The following is a 14,471-nucleotide window of genomic DNA, read 5'->3' as shown; positions in this document are numbered from 1 at the left end:
TTTGCCTGGTACCAGGAGACGGAATTTCTTCGATTTTGCCCGACCAAATTGGCCGCAACTGAGGCGCTTCGTGGGAAATTCGTGGCTTTTAATACCAAGCAAACATAATCGATAGCAAGCTTCTATTAGGAACCAATTGGTCACCTTCTGCGATTTCTGTTCGCCTGGTACTTAATCGAAAAATATCCCAATTTGCCCGACCAAATTGCCCTCAAGTGAGCACTTTTCCAGATTTGCTGCACCAAGCGATCATAATCTGTAGAAGAAGGATGCTGGGAACATCAATGCTCACCTTCTCGAGTTGCTGTTCACCTGGTATTGTAAACGGCAGTCCCCCAGTTGTGTGCTCCGATTTGATTGACTTTTGGCACAAAGCCACCCTATCCATTTTTTTTACAACAAATAATCAACAAATTGGAAATTCAGAATGGAAGTTTAGTTCGAATTACAGTTTTTATTTGCAACTACCCTAAGCCTATTATATATATTTATATACATGCATGCCCTAAATCTAATCTCTGGTAAATTTCAGCTAGTCTTCTTTGGTTGCCGCGGGCGGGCGATGTGGCAGGAACTGGTAATCTCTGTCGGTGCCGATGATGTAGGTGGGTATGTTGCCACGCCCCTTGACAAAGGTCATGCCACGGTAGTTGCACTGGATGTTGAACTCGCGCAGCTTCAGCGCCGTGTTCTCGGTGACCTGGATCTGGCCGGGCACGCCCGTGGAGTCCATGCGCGAGGCCATGTTCACGGGATTGCCCCAGATGTCGTAGTGGGGCTTCGAGATGCCCACCACCCCGGCCATGGCCCTGCCGTGCGAGATGCCGATCCTCAGCATGCCGTAGTCGGCGCTGCCCTCGTACTCCGTCTGCATGTTCTCCGTGTTGAAGCGGCGCATGGTGCGCATCAGGTCCAGGGCGAACTCGGCCATCACGCGCACCACCTCGTTGCTGCTGCTCCCGTTGTGGGTGCTGCTGATGCGCGGGCCGCTGGTGATAACGTTGCCCTCGTACTGACCCCGCTCCAAGTCGAGGTCCAGGGCTATGTTGCTGCCGTTTCCGTACGGCACCCGCTGCACTCCGTCCGCATTGGAGCTGCGTCCTCCGTCGTAGCGACTCCTGCGCCCGTTGGGCATGAGCGAAACGTTGCGGAACTTCATCTGCGGGGCGTTCACCTGCTCCGAACGAGAGACGTCCAGCCCGCAGGCCGCCATGTACGTCCAGTTGGCCACCTTGATCTTCTCCACGCGCAGACTCTGCGAGTACTTGTTCAACTGGAAGTGGACAAGCGGATACTTGAATTAGATTTATTTAAAACTCTTACATTTTCCTTTCTATTTAGTTATGAATATGGTGAAGGCTTCCCTTCAATAGACAAGAGTGGAGTCTATCTCCAAAGAATGTCACTGCTATCTAATTGAAGACGCACTTCGTTCCATTACGATTCGATAAGATTGCTATGCTGCGTTACGAAGTGCCTAAACTTAGGTACTATTTCTAGGGGGGATTCACGGAAAATGATGCCAGACTACTCACCACATCGTCAAAGTCGCAGATAATCTCATTGAGCACCCGCAGTCCGATCTTGTCGGTGTCGAAGTTTTTGATCGAGGCGAACATCACGGCCACATTGTCGTACTCCTCGTAGTAGAGCTCGTTCTGCAGTTGGTTTGACAGATAGAAGTCGGCTGGATGGGCGGATTAGTCTGGAGTTAGTGTGGGTGGACACCAGCTGGCCATTTGGCGAACTTACCAACATGTGTGGGCAGAATATTGGTGAGGAGCACTTTGATGGTGTCATTGGTGATGAGGGCGTCCTCCTGTTTCTTAATTAGCTGCCGTTTCCAGCTGCCAAATTAATTGTGTGTGAGTAGCGATTCTCGTAAGAGGTAAGTTCACTTAGTTACTTGTAATCCACTTTGGCAATGAACTCCGTCTGCCGCTCCATCAGGTGGAAAATGCCGAACGTTATGATCATCAGCAGGATGTGCGAGTACTTGGCGTTGAAGTTGACATTGGTGGATGGGCTGTTGGCGTAGATGAAGTTAAACTCGGACACCACCAGCACCGCGTAGCCTATCATTATCAAAGCGGAGAAGCAGGACTTGATGATGAAGGGTATCCTCGTGAAGAGAAAGGACATGCCAATTACCAGGGTCATGCAGTTGGTGAGTATCTGCAGAGAAGGTAGTTTGTGTAATTAAACTTTTAATCACAGAATCTCGGGGCTCTCCCACCCAAGGATGAAAGCACTGCACCCGCTCGTCGTAGCTCGGCTCCAGATCCGCGTAGTCCTCGTCGCTGCTGCATCCCACCACTTGCATGATGGCCACCGCGCAGTAGGAGAAGATGATCAGGAAGTACATCACCACCCGGATGACCACGTTGCGCTGCATCTCATCCGACATGCGGAAGAAGAAGCCACTGAGCCGGCCGTTCGGCGAGGACACATCCGCATCGGACATGTACATGATCCAGAGCTTCTTGTACCAGGACACGATCAGCAGCATGGTGAGCAGGATAATCGTGGTGCCATCTATGTACCAGTAGTGATAGCGAGCACTGAAGTGGACATCGAAGGTAAATAACTAGTTGACTAAGGACAGCCATCACTTACTCCTTGCTCAGCAGCTGGATGGTCAGCAGACCCATGTAGATGACCCAAGCCAAAGCAATGCTGTACTTGAGCATCACATCCGGCTCCTTCATGTACTGGAACTCCCAGTTGCGGATGCGGAAGAACAGACAGCAAGAGCTGATGTTGCGTCGAAAGGTCTCCTCTTCGATTTCGTCCTGGGTGAGCCTAGTGCTCCGCCGGAAGACTTTGGTGAGCCTGGAAAAAGGACGCCCTTTAGCATTGCATTACATTTCAGGGCTAGCTCACTGGGACTACTCACTGTATCCTGCCGATGGGCATCTTGTCCAGCTCGCGACACATCTCCAGCTTGGCCTGGTTGCGCACCTGGTTGTACTGGTGCAGCGTGGAGTTGTGCATGAAGTTGGCCTTGCTGGCCTCGCTCAGCTTCTTCACCTGCCGCTCCCTCATCCTGCGACGCGGGTCATGCATGGGGGCCTACAACTTTCGGTTCGAGATAATGGTGCTGGCGAGGAACGCAGGGCCGTTCGGGGAATACTCACGCGCAGTGACTTGATCAGGTAGGTGCGAATGCCGTGCTTCTGCAGCACCGGATCCTCTCGAGCCTTCTCGGTGCCGTCCTCGAAGAAGTACTCGCCATCCAGCAGGGACAGTGTCTTCTGGCTCACATGAACTCGTCCTGTGGCTCCAGTGGCCTCCAGTCGATTGGCGATATCCACGTCCTTTGACCATATGTCAAACTGCCACTTGGCGGCTCCAATTACGCCGGAGAGGACATCTCCCGAGTGGACGCCGATTCGCATGTCGATATTCAGATGGCGCTTCTCCCTAAGGGGAAAGTAAAATAAAGATAGCATGGATATACATACAAAAACACATAATAAATAACTATTAGCAAGCAAAGAAACGACTTTTATTGCTCAATTTAATAGGGCTGCTTTTGGGTACTAGGTTTCCATTTGAATTTGTATGCCTTATCAGGTAAAGTACGTGGGTCAATTATGACATCACGTTCAGTGCAGCACGCAATTCCAGTTCAAATGGTTAAATTTGGAAAAAAGGAAGAAGGAAATACCGTTTCGCTAGTTGAGGGTAAACGAAATATATGCAGAATACTTAACAGCTCAAATTCCTTTAATTCCATTATGATAGATTCGATTGAACAGTTCCCTCCTAATCGTTATCAGTAATCACAGCTATCAGTTATCAGTGCTGACTAATCACAACACGGCTAATGACATACATATTTTAACAACGCTTAGCATGAAGCTGTGCCCACCTGACATCTCGGATGTCCTTGATCATCCGCAGTCCCAGATCCACGCAGCACTTGGCGTGATCCGGATTGGGATTGGCCAGCCCAGCCACGCAGTAGTAGCAGTCGCCCAGGAATTTGATCCTCAGCACGTTGTACTCCTCGCTGGCGATGTCGAAACGCACGAAGAGATCGTGCAGAGCCTCCACTAGCTTCTTCACATCCAGGGTGGTGGTCAAGTGGGTGTAGTTGACCACATCCGCGTAGAGGACGGTGACATCATCGTGGGGCTCAATGAAGAGGGTGCTGGAGAACGCCAGGATTATTGTAATATATTTAAACTGGGGTCTTCCAACTCACCCATGGTCCGGTTGTCGCCACCTCTTGAGGGTCTGGCTATCGGCACTCCTGCGCAGATCCACCTGCGATTGCTGCTGGTGCTGCTGCTTGGACCGCTCGATGCGGTTCTTCACATCCTCCTGCAGCCGATCGGCGATCTGGGCAGGCAGGATGCTCAGCAAGAGACTCCGCTCCTGATCCCTGGCATAGCGCAACAGGAGGTTCTCCTCCACATACTGCCGCCGATCGAGGAAGGTGGTGCGTAGGGCTATGTCCCTCATCAGGCGAAAGAAAATGCCCAAAAGGTTCACACAGCTCAGGTATATGGCCTCGTTCAGGATGCTGTGCATCTGGTTGTCATCCTTGGCGGTGATCACGAAGCTGTAGTTAATGATGTAGCAAAAGGTGACTGCCGATCCCAGGACAAAGGGCTGCAGCAGGTACGGCACCGGCATGAACATGTATATGGCGTACAGCGTGTACGCATCGTAGATCGGATTCAGGATGTCGTTGTGGCTGGTGGCGTGGTAGACATTCAGCCCGATGTCCATCAGGACCATCACACACACCGCCAGCCAGGAGGTGGCGTAGACCACCCAGCCGTGCTTGCTCACCAGCTCGCTGCGGAAGTTCACGCCCAGCACCACCCAGATGACCAGGCCGGAGCACATGTAGGCCACCATGTCCACGTACACGTACTTGATCTCCGGCGTGGTCAGCAGCAGCAGCGTGTGGATCACGGTCACCGCCACGTGGATGAAGATGAACAGCGACAGATAGCCGACGCGCAGGCGACGCATGTAGAAGTCGTACGAGTCCTCCAGCTCCAGGTTGCGACATTTTCTCTGTGGGATTTGAGTGGTTCGAGGTATTAGTCAAAATTGTGACATATGGAAATAAGAACCGCCAGAAGGTATCAAGTACATTGGTAAACGTTGTGCCTGGCTTTCATTCCAATGTGAACTGTAGACTAGTTTACTTTGGCTAAACCTAAAACGACACACCTACATATTTTAAGTGCCCTTCGTACAGACTAAGATTAAGTTTGTTGCTAACGCTGCTCTAATAAGTGTCATTTATACTTGTCTAACATCATTAACCTTAATAGAGACTTCCTTATAGACTGGACGCTCGAGAAAATACTATATTTCAAGTAGAAATAATTTGCATAAGTTTTCAGTTCAGTAAATAAGGTTTTTACTACATATGCAAGGGTGAATCACTACCTATTCACGATCTATAAAGCGCAGGAACTTTGCATTCGGTTGCAATTGGGTAAACTCAGATTTTAGTGATGGCTTATAAAGATTGGCGGCTCCACATAAAGATAAAGCTACGCGGGAATAAAACCACTGCAGTGCTGGATGTTTTCGACGCATCCTTCAGAAGAGGCACTCACCACAAGGTACGACCACTCCCAGTTCTTCTCGTTCTGCACGGTTTGGGCCTGGCTGCTGGTCCTGGCCAGGCTGATGGGGTTGGACCTATTGTACTCGATGGCCGAGTCGAAGTAGGAGTCCATGATGGCGCCAGTTCAGCTCGGTTCAGATTGGATTGGGTGGATGGGATCAGAGGATCAGTGTGGCGGGCTCATTTTCGGCGACAGCTATCCAAAATCAGAGGCTGGCTGGCTATCTCGCCAATTATCGGCTATAAGAGTTTCAGCCGCAAAGTCTCCCAATAGGCATTGAATCAGTCAATTCGCTTATCGGAGCCACCAGAAAGAGGGAGGTGTGCGGCGAAGCTCTCCGGATTTCGGATTTCGGGCTGCGAGCTGTGCGATTCGTATGGCGAAAACAGCAGCTAATTTAGCAATTTGTCTAATGTGCTGTTGATAGTGGTAATAGCTAATGGTCTGTAAATCACACTCACCCGCACTCGCACTCCAAATCGCAATCAAAATGGGAATGGGAATCGATCAGGCGGACTTCGTCTGCATTATCAGCTGCAGTGGGCGAGAGCGAGTGTGGAGGTAAGGATCAGTACTATATGGCTGTGTAATTTATTTACGGGCTTTGCACGTACGGTCGGGCACTTGAGGCGACCGATTTCGCACTTCACTTTCGTGGGGTAATAAATACGATAATAATTAATAAAAAATTAACACCACTTAAGCGCGTAGCGCTCCAACAAGCCAATACACTGCGGACAGGTATCACAAATTACTCTTTTGCCGCGATAAGCGCTCGCCCCGATTCGATTCTGTCCGACTTAATTGCCCGCCGGAGCTGCTATCTACACACGCGACCGACTCCAACCAACTGCTGCGACCAACTGAGGGCTCCAACGAGCCCACCACACCTGTCCAATCGCTCGCACTTGGATTCTCGATGGCTGTGTGCTGAAAGTGGAGTGCTTATCAGTGTGAAAAGTGTTTGGCGGCGCTGGCGCTTGATTGATGACACAGCCGTAGGGTGCTTGCTTTTCAAGTGAAATTATTAAAAGTCTGCACTGGATTATTGTAATTTATCAAAACTAGTTAAATAAACTATAATTCTACTTGCTCGACGTTCAAATTCAAATTTAAATTTTTATGGCGCCTAGTAATGGCTCCCTCTAGCGGTTTACGTTGGAAGCTGGTATTTCCGGCCCTGGAATTTTAATTGTACGACAACTTTGCTTTGAGGTTAAGCAATTACTTTAAAAAGTATTTAAAAACCAACTTTGTAACTTTCAAAAACAACACAGCAAATAATCAAAGAAGACAATTTCGGTCGGAGTTCCAAGAAAACTGATTTCCCGCCACAGTGAGTGTGACCAGATGCCGTAATTTCAAGCGGCTTGCGATCTAGGCGTCTTTGGTATTTTGGTCGAATGGAGATACGCATTCCAAGCTGTTTATTTTTCAGAAACTTGCAAATATTGCAATCGTTCGACTGATTTGATAAGAACTACGGAAAAGCGGCGGAAAAGCAGCAGCAGCCATGTCGGCCTTTACGGATTCGGCGCTCCTCAAGAAGCTGGCCGAGCTAAACAGCAGCCAGCAGAGCATCCAGACGCTCTCCCTGTGGCTAATTCACCACCGCAAACATAGCGCAGCGATTGTAAGGACCTGGCAGCGGGAGCTGGAGAACGGTGGGTATCCTGGCAGTTTCTGGACATCCTGTGCAGGGCTCCCACTAATTTACATGCCTCTCCAACAGTGCCGGAGCCCAAGAAGCTGACCTTCATGTACCTGGCCAACGACGTGATTCAGAACAGCAAGAAGAAGGGCCCGGAGTACGGCAAGGAGTACAGCCTTGTACTGGGCAAGGTGTTCGCCCACATTGGCGAGAAATGCAGATCGGACAAGTTGCTTGGCAGCCTGGGAAGGATCCTGAACATCTGGCTTGAGCGGGGCGTCTACGATCCCAAGACCATTGCCGACTGGAGGTCGCGATTACACAAGGAGGCTCCTGGCAGCAGCTCCAGCAGCAATGGCAAGACCAATGGCGACAGTGAGAAGCCCGAGAAGGAGAAGGATCACGGCGCCAGCAGCAAGCCCGAGAAATCCGAGCGCCGAGAGAAGCGCAAGCACGAGGATCGCCACTCAAAGTCCAAACGCTCGCGCCATCACGTCCAAGGCAGCAGCTCGAATTCAGCTCCTGCGGTGGAGGAAGTAGTTTCTGCGGAACCGGAGAACGGCCACACGCCACCCTACTTACCTTTGGGCGAGCCCCCAGAGCCAGAAGAGCTCATCAGGGCCCTGACCAGCATCGAAAACTCAGCATCCAGCGATGCCGTGGTGCGCGAGCGTATCGCCAAGCTGCCTCAGGAAATATCCGAGATAAGCTGCATCAGCAAGCTGGAGGATAAGGACAAGGCCAAGGAACTGGCCATACAGGTGGGGCCCAAATCCAAGTGCACTTAGATTTGGTAGAAATAATCTTGATTGGATACTATTAATCAATTTCCTCTTAGGTGAACGAAGCTGTGGATCTGCTGAACGACTACAATGCTCGGTTGGCGGCGGAGATGGAGGAGCGCTCCAAGTTGGCCACCATGCTGCGAGATTTTCAAGCGGAGCAGAAGGAACTTCTCTCCCAGGCTGAGCAACGCCTCGATGTACGTTCTTCATGGTTTAGGCAATGCATGCTCCTTGGGGTTGTTAGAAAAATATCGCTATCCAAAAACTATGGGGTGTTGTTCGTCACTTAACAAATTAAATAACGGCCTCTATTTTATGTTACCTAGTCTAATCGTTGGTCGTATTACACATTTTGTATTAATATTTTATTTGCATTAAAAAATCCGAAGTTAATCTAATGCAGTCCCCTTTAATTGCACGTGTTGAACATCGTCGGCTAATTCTTTGTGTCTTTGCAGGAACACAAAAAGAAGCTGGCCAAGATGTTGGGTCTGCAGAAGGAGATCCACGACCACCTCTCCAACCTGCCCGACCTGACCCGACTGCCGGATGTGACTGGCGGACTGGCGCCCCTGCCCTCCGCTGGCGATCTCTTTAACGCCCTGCATTGAAGGAAACCAAGGAGTCAATTTAAGTTTACATTTATATTTGCAATTGTACCCCTAATCGCACCGCGCCCACAAATCCCCTGACTGTAATCCAAGCACACACAAGCATGACGATTTCAATATAGCATCTAATTGCAGGCAACTTACATTCTTTTTCTGTACGTCTTCAGTGCATCACGTAGTTGGCTGGTCCCTGCCACTTTTCGGTGAACGAGATGATGTCGGCAATTCCGCTGCCCGGTGACATCTTTAAGGCGACCGAGAACTTGCTCCACACGTCGCGGTTTACCTGGTTGCTCGATCCTTGAAATGTCACTGGTTGACGTCCTCTTACGGGGAATCCACTTAACATGCAGGGCAGATCATTGGGCCCCAAACTGGACTCGTACAAACCACGATCATCGGTGGGCAGCTGTTGGTCCACTTGCTGATCCATGCTCACGGCGAGAACCCATTCCCGCACCTCCTCGTGGAGGCTGGGCTCGTTCTTCAGGTGGATATCCTCCGGCAAGGGCACGGAACTGGGAAAATCGGTGCTAGCCAGGTCGGAGTGGTCCACCAACTGACCGGAACCCTCCTCAATGGCCTCGCACACGTCCAGATAGTGGTTGAGCATAACGAATGCCTCGGCTTCGCGACCTGCCTGGCGGAGATCCATCCCAGCTTCGTAGAAACCCTTGTCCACCGGCAGCAGATCCGTGTGCCGAAGCAGAGCCAATGATAAGCGCAGAGTCACCGGTTGAAGCGCCTGTACCTCCTTGCATGCGGCTCTGGTGGCGTAGTAGTGGGCTATTAACAGGAACTGCTCCATGCTGACTGCAAATTTCGACTGGGAGTGGTCCGGAGTTGCCTTAAGAGACTGCAGCAAGCGGGAGAGGAAGTCCCTTAACTGCCGCCATGTGGTGCCTCTCTCCGTTTGCTCCTCCCTCAGGGCCAAGCAGTCCAGGGCTATCCTGGTGTATATATTAAAGTGAGCTTCGATCGGTGGCGCTCCGTAGCTCAAGTAGAGCCCCAGGGCCGTGGTGCAGTTCCCTTCACGAATAAGCTGGGCTGCATAGACGGCCACGTACTTCTGCAGCAGGGCGGGATTCAGCCCTTTGGCCTTCTCCAAGCAGCGATGCCACTCACCCTGCTCCGCCAGAAGATCAAGGGCGGACACTATGTCTATGTCCGCCAGCTGCTCAATGTTGCCCTCGTGCTTGAGACTGGCCTTCTGCTGCTGCTCCACATAGGCCAGCAGCTGCAGATCTGGATCGATCTCCTTGGCCAGCCGACGAGCCTTGCTCCATTGCTCCGTCTTGATAAACACGTCCACCGCCTGCTTGGGCATATCCGCCGCCAAGTAAAGCTGAGCTGCGGGTCCTATCTGCTTTATGGCCAGTAACCGCGGTCCCAGGGACTGTGCCAACTCCTGGGCATCCTGACCCTCCAAAAACTGATTGCAAATCTCAGCGGCTCGTAGCAGAGCTCTTTCCAATGTGGTTGCATCCTCGGCGTTGGAGGAATCAATCTGCATAAGGCACTCGGCCGCCTTGCGAAACTGCTCCTTCTTGGCAAACTCTGCAGCCTTTTGCAGATAGGATCGTGAAATGGAGGCGGCATCCTCGCCAGCTTGTGCCTGCGCCTGTCCCCGTTGAAGTTGGGCTTGAAGACGCCTGAGGTCGTTCAGTGCCGATGGATAGTGCTCCTCGGCGATGCGCAGGGCATCTTCGTAGAGGGACTCCTGCTTGTAGTGCTCTATAATCAAGTCCGGGCGATGGGCCCTCAAAAGAAGAGCTTCGTAGTCCTTGTAGTTACTGGTTTCGAGGGCAGCCGAGGCTTGTCCTATCAGAACTTCTCCCACAGCATCAGGCAGATGATTTTCGGCCACATTTAGTGCCGCCTGCCAATCGCCTGCATGCTGGTACATCAAAATAGCCTCTCTGGGCTTATGGGCCTTTAGGAATTCCGCCTCCGCCGCCTCGAATTTTCCCTCATCCTCCAACGACATTGCGATCTTCAGGTGCACCTCATCCGTAGGCTTCCCAGCGAACTTGCACAGCTCCATGGCGAATTCGAATTGTCCGGAATCACAGGCGAATCCCACTGCTGTGTCCAGCAGACCCAGTTTGCTCAGCAATCTCACTGCACCCTCTGTGGGCATGGACTTGGCCCACATGTAGGCCACCTGCTGACTGGCTCCCTCGGTACCCTTCATCTTGGCCACCCTGTAGCCATCCTCCCAGCGACCCGAGGAGCAGTACATGTGCACGGCGGACTTCCAGTCCCCGGAGGCTACGAAATGCATCTCGGCGTTCTTCAGTTTACCACGGGATTCCAGTTGGCGAGCCAAATGCAAGTGGGTACTATCCAGCAGATCCTTGTGATAACGCTCCACTAAGCGGATCATGGAGTCGTACAATTCCCGCCGCTTGTACATAGCTATGGCCAGGTCGGGCTCGTTGACCGCTATCAGGACCTTCTCGGCATCCCTAAACTTGCCCTGCTCCTCCAGCGTTCCAGCCAGTTGAACGAAGAGGTCACGAACTTGCTCCGCCTTAAGGTATTTCTCGCCAATCACATAGGCCCGCTCCCATTTGCCATGACGATTGAGTAGCTCTATAGCATCCTTGTGCAGATTGGCTCGCACCAACATATCCTCCGCTCCATCTAGATCTCCTGCGAAGGCCAGATGCTTGGCTAGATCCACAGCATACCGCCGTATTAGCTCCGGTTCATCCAGGACCTTGGCTATCTGGACTGCCTTGCGCCATTGCTTCGCGCCCACTGCGGCTTCCAAGGCCTTTTGCGTGGCTCCCGCCTCGATGTAGTGGTTAATTGAGGCATCCAGTTGCTTGCGGCTCACCAACCAGTCGCCCCACTCCTCCTCCAGCGCCGTCACCTCCTGCGGGGCCACCACTCGTCCTATTTCTAATGCTCTGGCATATGCTCCGCCCTTCCTATAAAGAGTTAGTGCCGCTTCGGGTCGGGATAGCCGATGGGCTATGTCTCCAGCTAGTTCATAGAGCTCGGAGCGAACCAGTCCCTCAGTTACCTGTAGCATTACCTGCTCATCCTGCAGGATGTGCGGCGTCTTCAGAGCCAAACGAGCAGCCCTCGCCGGTTTGTTGGCCTTCATGTACAGGGACATCGCCTGCTGGAGATCACCTTGCTCCTCGAGCACCTGACCAGCCTTCTCCTGCTGCTCGCTACTCAGCAAGTAGTCCATGTGCTGTTGCTTCAGCTCGGAGATCCTGTTATATCCACGCCTCTCGGCCAAAGCCACTGCCTCATCCCACATGCCCAGCTGTTGGTACATCTTCAGAGCTGACTCTATGTCACCTTGCTCCAGATATATCCGCTCAGCAGTTCGCAAGTCCGAGCCGAGCAGAGCCATCTTGGCGCGGACTTCCGGGCAGAGGATGCCAGGAGAGCCAGAGGATTCCTCGAACTCATCCGCCTGCTGGATCATTCCAGCCAGGTAGTACGCTTTTGATACGTTACCCAAAGCAGCATAGCACCGCTGGGCCACTCGAAGGTTTCCATCTTCCAAGGAGATTAAAGCCAGATTGTGCCACATAGCTTTTGCGGCCGGTTTGTCACCCAGGGACTCCAGGAAGTGCACGGCTCTTCCGAAATCACTATCGTTTACGGCGGTGCCGAACTCCACTAGGCCCTCATCCAGCTGGTAGTTGTGCTCGCTGGGTCCGTCTTGGGAGCGAACCATCGTGCGACCCTGTGGTTCGAGAAGTATATATTGAAGGATCAGGAGTATCGACAGCATTACTTACATTTTCACGGAGAACCTCGATGGCTTCACCTCGCACGCTCTGCATTGTCACATGCTCCGGAAGATCAATGTTGTACCAGATGGCCAGGTTTGAGTTGCTCTGGGCCACCACTACATCGCTCTGGGGGACCCACTGGACAAACGATATGTTGCTGAGCAAGGTCTGCTTTTTGCCAGTGTAATTATCGACTAGGATCAAGCGCAGTTTCTTATCGCGGAACAGGAGCTTATGGGCAGTCTCACTTAGTTCCAGCCAGTCGATCTTGGTCTCATGACTGATCTGTCCACTGGTCATCCTACTAACCAGATCCACCACACATATGGTCTTGGCATCCAAGAGGAAGGCCAGTTTCTTGTTTTCCTTTGCATTTCCTCGCTCATTCAGACGCACGGAGATCACGTGGGGATTTACGAATTCCGTGCGTACAGATCCCAGGATGGAGTTCTCACCGTACTCCACCAAGCTCAATTCGCCCACATTGAAGATCAGGCAAACGGTGGGGTTCTCAAAGTAGAAGCGTTCATGGTGACCAGAGGCAGTCCAGGGAACCTCACTGCTCAAATTTCTGGTCAAATCACAAAGGATAAGCGACTCCTCCGTTCGGGCCACCAGGTAATTATCCCGACCCATAATCCTAACGTCATCGATCTCCAGACCCAGCTGCGATTCAATAGTGAGCGCTTGCGAGGGCTCTGTCAAGGATTTCACCAAGAGCTGACTGGGCGCCACAAAGATCAGCTCGAACTTGTCCTGCCACACGGTGCGTCGAAGTACGGACTCAAAGAGGAGCACTGCTCCACTCACGGATCCCAGGGCGAGTCGGGCGCCATCTCTTCGCCAGACGAGGCTGCTCAGCGTGTACAGGCAGGCCACCTCCTTGGTTGCGCTCTCGCTCCAAGCTCCTTGACGAGGACTCCATGCGAAGATGCGTATCCTGTCGAAGCTGCCAAAGGCCACAGCCTGTCCATTCGGACTACAGGCGGCCACCGTGAACTCCCGTTCGCCTTCAGTCCGGGAATGATCAAAGGTGCGTAGTTGACGACCCTGGAAGTGGTGGCTTAAGAAATCTCCAGACTACTATATCGTTAAGCACATACCATACTGTCATAGAACACTATTCTCTGATCACAGCCACCGGCACAGAAGCCACCCTGTGGCCAGGCTAAGGCAAACGGTGGAACTGGATGTTGCACTACTCTGCCCAGCGGTTCTGTGGCCTCATCCGTCATGAAATAGCGTATGATGGTGCCATCGTTGTGGCCGCTCAGGAAACCAGTTCCCTTGGTATTGGCCGCTAGGGAAATGCAGATGCTGTCGCCGCCGTAGAGACTGTGCGATTTATTGTTCTTGCTGTGCAGGGCACGCACTTTGCCGTCCTCGAGTCCTGTGGTAAACACCTGATGAAATATGTTCATTGCATTTGGAAACGGTGATTTACCTGCTATTATGGATCCCGAGGTTAGCCAAATCAGAGCAGTCACTGCACTGGCCTGAGGGAACTTATTGCATATCACCTTCTTGTCGTTCCAGGACTCCCCCAACTTGTACACATAGACGATGCTGTCGCTCTGGCCAACCGCCAGTTTGGTGGAGTCCGGACTGAAGGCCAGTCCCCGGATGACATAGGAGTTCTTCCCATTCGCAGGATTCGCTGGCTTGGTGCTGAACTTATCGCGTCTTTCGCCTGCATCATCGTAGAGTAGAATATGGCGATCTGCGGTGGCTATAGCCAACTTCTGCTGATTGGGTGACCAGGCTAGTCCTGCTATTCGTTGGATTTGCTCCTGGAAAAGAAAGTAGTTTTGATAGTTATATAGAAAGCTAGCAAGCTACTCTATGCGATTTCCAAAGATTTCTTGCATACAATAATGAAACAGGAGAAATCAAACTTGAAAATCCGATTTATTTTTCTAATGATATAATCCAAAATATTGCATATTTTCAACTTTTTCAACTGATTACCTGGCCCTCCAGCAATGTTCGCAGATATTTCAACTGCATTTCATCAAGTTATTCCTTCAGCTTTCAAGTACTTCTCTTAAAATAATAAATCTAAC

General features: G+C 51.6%; 3 protein-coding genes across 8 annotated transcripts; 1 reads left to right on the top strand and 2 right to left on the bottom strand.

Moving 5' to 3' along the window:
* Positions 1 to 428: 428 nt before the first annotated feature.
* On the bottom strand, positions 429 to 6,476 carry LOC6610457 (adenylyl cyclase X E). Of its 4 annotated transcripts, XM_032718893.1 has the most exons (12): positions 6,062 to 6,475; positions 5,589 to 5,963; positions 4,211 to 5,034; positions 3,875 to 4,156; positions 3,138 to 3,423; positions 2,897 to 3,072; positions 2,617 to 2,832; positions 2,237 to 2,561; positions 1,907 to 2,175; positions 1,753 to 1,847; positions 1,536 to 1,687; positions 429 to 1,273 (listed from the first exon to the last, which is right to left on the bottom strand). In XM_032718893.1, exons 2-12 carry the CDS (start codon positions 5,709 to 5,711, stop codon positions 533 to 535), a joined length of 3,489 nt encoding a protein of 1,162 aa, XP_032574784.1. In that variant the 5' UTR covers positions 5,712 to 5,963; positions 6,062 to 6,475; the 3' UTR covers positions 429 to 532. The 4 variants fall into 4 exon arrangements, 3 of the variants coding, with proteins under 3 accessions (XP_032574784.1, XP_002035038.2, XP_032574785.1); XM_002035002.2 differs by having other exon boundaries at positions 5,589 to 6,475; XR_004361787.1 differs by lacking the exons at positions 429 to 1,273; positions 1,536 to 1,687 and having other exon boundaries at positions 1,757 to 1,847; positions 1,907 to 2,075; positions 2,152 to 2,175; positions 6,062 to 6,476.
* A 517-nt stretch (positions 6,477 to 6,993) lies between these two features.
* Positions 6,994 to 8,786, top strand: LOC6610456 (regulation of nuclear pre-mRNA domain-containing protein 1B). The gene is made up of 4 exons (XM_002035001.2): positions 6,994 to 7,264; positions 7,333 to 8,012; positions 8,090 to 8,233; positions 8,495 to 8,786. The coding sequence occupies exons 1-4, from the start codon at positions 7,114 to 7,116 to the stop codon at positions 8,645 to 8,647; spliced, it is 1,128 nt and encodes a 375-aa protein (XP_002035037.1). The 5' UTR covers positions 6,994 to 7,113; the 3' UTR covers positions 8,648 to 8,786.
* On the bottom strand, positions 8,323 to 14,471 carry LOC6610455 (intraflagellar transport protein 172 homolog). 3 transcript variants are annotated; one of them, XM_032718028.1, is made up of 5 exons: positions 14,377 to 14,471; positions 13,512 to 14,198; positions 12,415 to 13,458; positions 8,792 to 12,359; positions 8,323 to 8,638 (listed from the first exon to the last, which is right to left on the bottom strand). In XM_032718028.1, the coding sequence occupies exons 1-4, from the start codon at positions 14,413 to 14,415 to the stop codon at positions 8,811 to 8,813; spliced, it is 5,319 nt and encodes a 1,772-aa protein (XP_032573919.1). In that variant the 5' UTR covers positions 14,416 to 14,471; the 3' UTR covers positions 8,323 to 8,638; positions 8,792 to 8,810. The 3 variants fall into 3 exon arrangements, with proteins under 3 accessions (XP_032573919.1, XP_002035036.1, XP_032573918.1); XM_002035000.2 differs by lacking the exon at positions 8,323 to 8,638 and having other exon boundaries at positions 8,662 to 12,359; positions 13,512 to 13,798; positions 13,853 to 14,198; XM_032718027.1 differs by lacking the exon at positions 8,323 to 8,638 and having other exon boundaries at positions 8,662 to 12,359.

Source organism: Drosophila sechellia, chromosome 3L (genome assembly GCF_004382195.2).
Source record: "Drosophila sechellia strain sech25 chromosome 3L, ASM438219v1, whole genome shotgun sequence".
Taxonomy (NCBI): domain Eukaryota; kingdom Metazoa; phylum Arthropoda; class Insecta; order Diptera; family Drosophilidae; genus Drosophila; species Drosophila sechellia.
Note: the sequence above shows the minus strand (reverse complement) of the source record. Positions and strands in the feature narration are given on the sequence as shown.

Excerpts from the sequence above, each read along its gene's own strand:
- LOC6610457 (XM_002035002.2), bottom strand. The coding sequence starts at position 5,711 with ATGGACTCCTACTTCGACTCGGCCATCGAGTACAATAGGTCCAACCCC. Across the intron at positions 4,157-4,210 it reads TGGCGACAACCGGACCATGG|CACCCTCTTCATTGAGCCCC; the intron begins GTGAGTTGGAAG and ends GGCGTTCTCCAG. Across the intron at positions 1,848-1,906 it reads ATTGCCAAAGTGGATTACAA|CTGGAAACGGCAGCTAATTA; the intron begins GTAACTAAGTGA and ends TTAATTTGGCAG.
- LOC6610456 (XM_002035001.2), top strand. The coding sequence starts at position 7,114 with ATGTCGGCCTTTACGGATTCGGCGCTCCTCAAGAAGCTGGCCGAGCTA. Across the intron at positions 8,013-8,089 it reads CCAAGGAACTGGCCATACAG|GTGAACGAAGCTGTGGATCT; the intron begins GTGGGGCCCAAA and ends ATTTCCTCTTAG. Across the intron at positions 8,234-8,494 it reads AGGCTGAGCAACGCCTCGAT|GAACACAAAAAGAAGCTGGC; the intron begins GTACGTTCTTCA and ends GTGTCTTTGCAG.
- LOC6610455 (XM_032718028.1), bottom strand. The coding sequence starts at position 14,415 with ATGCAGTTGAAATATCTGCGAACATTGCTGGAGGGCCAG. Across the intron at positions 13,459-13,511 it reads TAGTGTTCTATGACAGTATG|GGTCGTCAACTACGCACCTT; the intron begins GTATGTGCTTAA and ends CACCACTTCCAG. Across the intron at positions 12,360-12,414 it reads TCGAGGTTCTCCGTGAAAAT|GGTCGCACGATGGTTCGCTC; the intron begins GTAAGTAATGCT and ends CTCGAACCACAG.